General features: G+C 61.3%; 1 protein-coding gene across 1 annotated transcript in view; it reads left to right on the top strand.

Annotated features, from left to right (window-relative positions):
- The first annotated feature begins 6,179 nt into the window (after positions 1-6,179).
- Positions 6,180-7,644, top strand: part of WIPF2 (WAS/WASL interacting protein family member 2) — a 4,479-nt gene continuing 3,014 nt past the window's right edge. The window contains 5 exon segments of the mRNA XM_019611105.2: positions 6,180-6,499; positions 6,501-6,525; positions 6,647-6,779; positions 6,908-7,027; positions 7,468-7,638. Coding sequence (XP_019466650.1) covers positions 6,465-6,499; positions 6,501-6,525; positions 6,647-6,779; positions 6,908-7,027; positions 7,468-7,638 — 484 coding nt within the window. The 5' untranslated portion in view covers positions 6,180-6,464.

Genomic DNA, 7,644 nt, shown 5'->3' with positions numbered 1-7,644 from the left:
GCGGTTCCCAGGTAGGCCGGGAGCGGCGCAGAGCCGGTGTGGTGGCATCCCGGCTGCGGGCGGAGGTTTTGCGTGGAAGTCATTTCCATGAGCTGCGGCAGAGCCGGTGCCCCTTGCAGGCGTGCTTGGAGAGGTGCCGCTGTCCCACCGCGGCCCCGCTTTACCTTTGGCAGAGTTGGCTTTGCTGCACTGCCTGCCTGGGCTGCCCCGGCCTGCCCTGCGCGCTCTTGTGGGTGTTGCTGCCCTGCTGCTGTCGGCCGTGAAGGATCCGATCCGGCCTGTCTGCCTGCCTGGCTGGGCTGTGCTCTGCAGGGCACACTGCAGCATCACGTGCTGCTTCCACAGCTCGGCTGCTGGGCTGGTTCGTGCTTGCTGAGCACCTTCCGTCCCTGAGATGATGTATCACCGCTGCTCCACAGAGCCTCTGGGTGCAGCTGCCTCTTTGCACCTTGCCCGAGCACAGTGGCTGTGGGAGGGGGCTGCCTTCTGGCACCAGAGCCCTCCCGGCCCCATAGGAATGTGAGCACACAGCCTGCTTTCCCATGGCTGCCGGCACAGACCCCTCTTTGTGCTGAGCGGGCTGAGGGCGGGCTTGGCTCCGTCCCTCCGTACTGTCGGCGTGCCAAGCCCAGTGCTGCCATGAGCGTGTGCTGGGATGTCAGCATGGGTGACTGGCACCATTCTGCCACCTTCACCCCCTGCACTGCTGCTTCTGCAGCGTGTGAGATCTGTTTGAATTAATTCCTCCAGCTGTAAGTAGGTGCGTGGCTCCACACGGCTCCCAGCCAGCCGGCACTGCGGTGCATGAGGCTGCAGAGCTTGTGGCCGCGGTAGCTGCAGGATGTCAGGCCCTGAAATGAAAGCTGCCGTGCAGGAGCACAGCCAGGCTGTGGGGCTTTCTGCCCTTGCAGAGCCGGGTCTGGACGCGTTACCTCCAAGTGACGCAAGGCTGCCCTGCTCCGCGGGTGCCAGGGCGCGTTCCAGGTCAGGGCTCGCTGCCCGCTTTGCTTTGCTCTGAAGTGCTGTCGTGGAGGCGCTCTGGTCCTTGTCTGACCTACTTACTTACATCTGGCTGCTTGGAAGGAAGGCAGATTTGCTCTGCCAAAGAAGTAGCTTTCTGCTGGGAAGCAAAGGTGGGAGGAGGGAGCCGGGGGGGAAGTGCCCTCAGAGCGAGGGGCCGAGCGTGTTGGGTTTCTGCTGTCTGTGCCAGGGCAGTGCTGGAATGAGCGCAGCTCCCCGGGCTCACTGCTCCAGTGTTACCGGCTTGGCTTGAATGTGCGTTGGTCTTTTCCTGAGCTGGATCAGTAGCCCACGGGCATTGCAGTGCCGGCAGCAGGGACTCCTGAGCCCTGCAGCTCTGTGCCCTGTGCAGCACCGTGCTCAGCTGCCTCTGCACTGCTTCCCACGGCCCCTTCCTGCTCCCCTTCCTTGCTTCCTTTCTCCCAAGCATCTTGTCAGGAGACCTGGAGATACCTGCAACACCGGCCAGACCAGCCAGGGATGTGGCACCTGGGCAGAGATACTTGTGGGACAAGGAGTGACGCTGCTGGGTGAGCGGAGGCTCGTGTTCCACTTTGCTTTCCCACTGTGAGGTGAACTGACAGCCGTGGGGCCGCTCAGGAGCCACACAGATCCTGAGCCTTGGGCAGCTGCGTGCTCACCGGCAGTGCTGGCACGCAGGGACCGTGCAGCCATGTCTCAGAGTCTCTGTCTGTCATCCTGCATTAGTAGGTCACATCTCAGAGCGAGCCCTCCTTCCCCTCTGTGCTGGCCGTGCGCTCACAGCATGTTCTTGGCACCTGCTGACCTGGCAGTGCAGGGTGCTCACTCTGACAGCGCTTGGCTCGCTTTCCCCCTGCAGCTCGATGCCCTGCACCACAGAACAGGTGCTCAGCACCCCAGTGTGTGCCCAAGCCCTGAGATTTTCATCTCATGCGAGGAAGCTTTGCTGGGCTGCGTTGGTGACATGTGGCTGTTGTGCAGTGGGAGCACCCTAGTGACTCGTGCCATTAATGAGGCCCTTTTTTAAGGTGTCTGCAGCTTTAGGGTCTTGCTCAAGCATCAAGCACATGTGTGGTGTGTCGCAGAATAACATTTTAGTTGCTGGATCTTCTATGGTGGCTTGTACATTTGTCTCTAGCTGGTCTCACTGCAAGCCTGCTAATGGGAAAGGTGCCTTTCTTCAGGCGGTTGAACTCTACAGAAGCAATCAGCAGTGATTTTGGTTTCCGAGCAGCTGCTTCCTCGCCGTGAGATCAGCATGGCTTGGGGTGGTTTGTTGGAAGTCCACCCTGCTGCCATGCCAGGCCGTCAGGGCTGTGTCACAGCAGGGCTGGAGCTCAGGATCTCCCAGATAACCTCGGATGCTTCCAGTGGGACCTGTCCCATCCACGCCCTGATCCCAGTCTCGTTTCCCCAGCGGGTGCCACAGCTGCTGTCAGCGTTAGCTGGGGGTGTTGAGCTGGAGGTGCTGTTCTGCACAGAACTGCTCGCAGTGATGGGGGAAAGGCTGCGGGTTCCTTTGCTGGTGCTGCTTCACCTGCGGCCTGGCTGAGCCTGAAGGCAGGCCGTGATGCTTTGCTGCAGCCGACGTGTTCGGCACACGAGTTATTGCATGGGGGTGGCTGGGCCCCTCTGCTCCATCCTGCATGGAGCCTCACATTGTCCTCGAGGAGCCCCTGTTGCTCTGGTCTCGGTGTGGGAAGGCGCGTGTTTGGCAGCCGCTACAAAGCGCTTCTGTCCGTCCTGCAGCACATTGTTCTCCACGGGCTGCACCTCACGTTATTCTCGCCCTCGAAGCCGTCGGGAAGTCCTCACGTCTCCCTCTGCTTCCTCCCGCTGGAGCAATCGGGGACGGTGGTCAGAGCACGAGGAGGTCTGAGCAGTGCAGTCCTGCCGCGTGCCACCCTTCCCTCCCCGCCTTCCTCTCCAAAGCTGGCACCCACACCGGGAGCAGCAGGGAAGTGTTCTGGCCCCGTGGGAAGGGCCTTTCCTGCCCCGTCCTTTGCCGCAGCCTAATGGCAGGACGTGAGTCCTCGCCGCTGATTAAACGTTTCCTCTGCCAAATGAACCGAGCTCTGCGGAGAGCTGTGAGCGGATTGTGCAGCTCGGGGACCCGGCACAGCTGGGGCTGTGGTGGTGGAAGCTGAGGCTGCACAGGGTGCTGCAGTCGCTCCCCGGGGCGTTAGGAACTTTTTGTTCAGGGTTTTGTTAAAAACGCATTGTCAGTGACCGTGGGTTGTGAATAATTCACAGTGAGCCTCTGAGTCCCGCGGGGTCGCAGCGTGGCTGCCTGGCTGCACGCAGAGATGCGCCGGCTCTCCGAACCGCTCCAAATTGAGGTGGCAGCTCTTGCTCTGAAAGCATGCTGATACGATTTTAAAAGCCTGAGTGACCTTAAATCCTGTGATGGCTGTCTTTCGGGATAAATTATTTATGTCGCGTCTTCAGGGCCGCCCGAGCCCTCGCTCGGAACAGGCAGAACTGTCAGGGCCTGAGCCTGGGAGGGCTGCGCTGGGGTCGGGGAGGTTTGGATGGGGGAAGAAGGGGCAGGAAAAGGAGCGCTGCGAGGTGGGGGTGGCGGGCAGGGAGCGACCGGGGCCGGCCTGGAAGGCCTCCCCAAACCGGTGCAGCTGCATTCTGCAGCCGACATCAGAGGGTTGGAAATTCCTCTTGATCTGCAGTTCAAAGCCGCTGCCTCCCTGAGGATGGAGCGCTTCATCTCGGCTTTGCAAATGCAGGCTGGCCGCGGAAGCAGCGTGGCTGTGAAATACAAATCTGCCGCAGCGCCCAAATCCCCTGAAAAGCGCGGAAACGGCGTCTGAAGGTCACTGCTAAAAAAAGCCCTCAGCCCGCCGTGAGGAGCTGCAGAATCCAGGGCTGCTGTCGGGAGAAGGCACCGCGCTTCCCCTTGGCGCGGAGAGCCCTGCAAAACGCCTGCAGAACACATCTCAGGTCCTGCGGCCGACAGGGCTGGGCCGCGCGGGGGGAACGCCGGGCTTCGGTGGCACTTGGAGCCCCAGACGCAGCAGGAGGTTCTGCCGTGGGGCCGCAGCAGCAGAGCTGCTCCCCGGTGGTGCTGAGCAGCGCTCCGCAGGGCCACCTCGGCTGCAGGGAGCGATGACTTTTCACACCTCGCCTTCCTCCCGGTGTTCTCACAGCTCTGTGGTTCTCGTTTGCATTTTGAAGGGGAGCCGGAGTGCCGATCCACCCCTCCTGGCTCAGAGAGGAGCTGGCTGTGCTTTGATCTCACGGCTGCCTTTCACGCTGCCCTGATTCGCGTCTTCCAAATCACTTTCCCTGCGAGCGCAGCTAGCTGCTGCTGCGGCATATGGAGCTCAGCAGAGCTCGGGGAAAGGAGCCGTGGTGCCGAGGAACAAAGGGGAGAAATGCAGAGCAGCCGCTGTCTGAGCGGCATTGTTTCAAAGCGCCCGGTTTCCGTAAGGCAGACATGAAGGGGTGCTGAGCGGTGCTGGGAGAACCCTGTGGGGTTTTTTCACCCTTGGAGGCTTTAGCTTGTGTCTCCCTGTCCTTATCAGCCGTGTCTGTGTTCAGGAACATTAAAGATGTAGGCTTTGTTCGAGACAGATAGCGATCGCCCCGGCGCTCCCACCTGGAGGTCTCGGTGTTTCTCACGGTTTGAAGTGGTGGGCACTGCCATGTGCTGCGTTCGGTGCCTCTGGATTTTTGTTTTTCAATGTGACCTCTGCTGCTAATCCACAACGTGAGCAGGGCTGTGTGCTGCAATGAAATGACCTGTTTCTGGGGAATTCGGCTCCACTTTATCCTCAAGCTGCTTTAGCTTAAACTCCTTTCTCGCACTTCTAGGTCAGAGCCTTCATCTGGATGCGGCGTTCAGCGTGGCAGCAGTTCAGGGCCGCGTGAGATAAGGCAGACAATGACTCATGGTTTTCTTTGTAGAAGTGCCCCTCTCCTCAGCTGTGACCACAGGAGGTGACACTGCTGTGGGACTTTCCCCACCCGGTCCACCCATGTGGGCAGCCGGGCTCCGCGGCGCCGTGCTCCCCGTGCAGCCTGTGCTCGGAGTGCAGATCTGCACCGTCCGGCTGTGACTCGAAGTCGGGGTGAGGTGTGGAGCAGGGCAGACGTGTCTCAGGCAGCTCACGGTGCTGGCACCACGCCTGTGCTGGCTGCTGGCTCCAACCCGTGACACACGAGTCGCAGTCGGGAGCCCCGGCACGCTGCTCTGCTCATCACCTGCAGCTGCTGACCTGGTGCTGCAGACGCGCTCCCACTTGGGCAGGGAAGGAGCACGGGGAAGGAGCTCCACGTCCCAGCAGCTCCCTGGTGGGTGTGTGCCAGGTCTCACTCACCCTGCTGGGTCAGGGCAAGGCGTGCTTCGGGCAGCAAGAGGCCCTCTGGTGTGAGAGATGGGGGCTGGAGGCACAGGCTGGCCAATGGTGCTGCACGGGTGCCAGCAGGGAAGCGCTTCCCTCTGTCTCCTGATGTTTTCTTGCAAGGCCGCTTGCAGTTGAGGAGCTTCTCACCCAGCAGAAGAGCTGCTTTTAATTGCAGGTGATTTATGTATTTATTTTCTCATGCCGCAGAGCCCTGGCTGTTGGCCGGAGGGCAGAGGGAGCTGCTGGCGTAGCCGTGGGGCTGCAGGGATGTGTCCCTGTGCTCTGCAATGATATGGAGATGTGGCCTGAAGATGGACCTGATTGTATTTTAGGCTCTGTGTACTGCAGCAGTAGTAAATTGTAGTTTATTGTAGAAGGTGAGAAGGGGTCTGTACAAGAAATTCACTTGTGTAAATGTGTTGGTGGCTGCTCTGCTCTCATGGCCTGGGGATCTGGGATCAGGAGGCGAAAGGTGCGGGTGCAAACCCGCTGTGCTCCTGCCTGGTGTTGGTGTCATGGGTTTCCCTGAGGCTGGAGCTGCTGTTCTGGAGAGGGACACCTGAACATCCTGGGGTGCACACGGGCGTCCCGTCACTGCATTCCTATTCCCTGAGCTGCCAGGGTGGCACAACCCATGGTGCTGCTGTCAGAGGCACGAGCCCAGCCTGCACCTCCTGGTGATTCAGGCTCCTTCCTGTCCCTGCTCTGAGTCCACCCCGGACTTGTGAGCTGCGCTGCTGAGAGCTGCTCGGGCTGAGCTGCGGAGGGTATGGCTGTGTTTGGGAATCAGGTGGGTTCCAGTGTAATTAGATCTGTGCTGGGAATGCTTGTGTGGCTGCTGGCTCACGCAGACACCTTCGAGGGCATCTGTGGGGTTGTTGCAGTGGAGTTGGACACGGTACGCTGGCTGCCATCTGAGCGTGGCACAGCAGCAGTGGGTGGGCATGTGATGGAGCAGGAGCCCTGGGTCCTCTGTGTGGCTGTAGCCCCAGGTGCAAGGTGCTTCTCCTCTTCTTTCCCCTCAGTCCTGACTGCTTCTTCCCTTCCCACAGGCATGAGTGACCAGGCTCATCCCCAGCACTGAGCAGCCGCAGCCGGGCCACCATGCCAATCCCACCCCCGCCGCCGCCGCCCCCCGGCCCCCGCCGCCCCCACCTTCAGTCAGGTAAGGGCTTCCCTCAGCATGCTGCCATCTGCCCGTGTTACCCGTAGCGGCCTGGCCGTGCACTGGGCTGGCCTTGCTGTGCATGCGGGTGAGCTGCTGCTAAGAGGCTTCTCATCTACAGGCGAACACAGAACCACCAAAATTGAGCCGAGAGGAGCAGCGCGGCCGTGGAGCCCTCCTGCAGGACATCTGTAAAGGGACCAAGCTAAGGAAGGTGACACAAATCAATGACCGGAGCGCCCCGATCCTAGAGAGTGAGTACCCCCCTGGCATGTACCCCACATTGGGTGCTGCTCTGCGCTTCAGCTGTGTACTCACCAGTGGCTCCTGATTGGAGGAGCCAATCACACCAAGTATAACCTCTGTGCCTCTGTCCTTCCAGAGCCCAAGGGCAGCGGTGGCAGCAGCTACGGCTCCAGCTCAGCTGCGATCCAGCCCAAAGGTGGCCTCTTCCAAGGGGGCGTGCCCAAGCTCAGACCTGTGGGAGCAAAGGACGGCTCAGGTAAAGGCCCTCAAAACGTGGTGAGTGAGGGGCCCCCTGGATGGGAGGTCCCCGAGCAGGAAAGGGTTGAGGATGTGCCGTGTTTGCGTGGGACGTTCAGCCGGTTAGCAGCAGGGACCCCAAACTGCCACCCACGTGTGGCCGCAGACCAGCGGTGTTCTCTGTGCCGCGGCACCCCCAGCACGCCGCCCTCCTCGCAGCGCTGCGTGCGCTGCTGAACGCTTCTCACTGCTATTTTCTGTGGCAGCCTGCCTTCCAGCAAGGCAGCAAGCGGTGAGAGAGGAGCTGCGTGTGGCTGTGTGCAGTGCCAGCTCCCTGCCTGTGCCAGACAGCACTCCCCGCGGTCTGGCCCTCGCCGCAGAGCGGGCAGGCTGCCCCGAGCAGGGGCTGCGCCGTCCCTTGCTGTGCCTGGTGGCTCACTCCGCTTTCCCTCCCCACAGACAGCGCCGGGAAGCAAACCCTGCAAGTCCCCGGCTCCAGAGCCGCTGCCCCCAGGCCCCCGGTGCCGGCCAGCAACAGCCGACCTCAGGATGATTCTGACAACAGCCGAGCCTCTCCGCCGGAGCTGCCGCGCACGCAGCGGCCATCCCTTCCAGACCTCTCCCGGCCCGGCACCG

This window comes from Meleagris gallopavo, unplaced genomic scaffold, assembly GCF_000146605.3.
Source record: "Meleagris gallopavo isolate NT-WF06-2002-E0010 breed Aviagen turkey brand Nicholas breeding stock unplaced genomic scaffold, Turkey_5.1 ChrUn_random_7180001860422, whole genome shotgun sequence".
In the NCBI taxonomy this organism is placed as follows: domain Eukaryota; kingdom Metazoa; phylum Chordata; class Aves; order Galliformes; family Phasianidae; genus Meleagris; species Meleagris gallopavo.
This window is presented reverse-complemented; position numbering and strand designations above follow the sequence as displayed.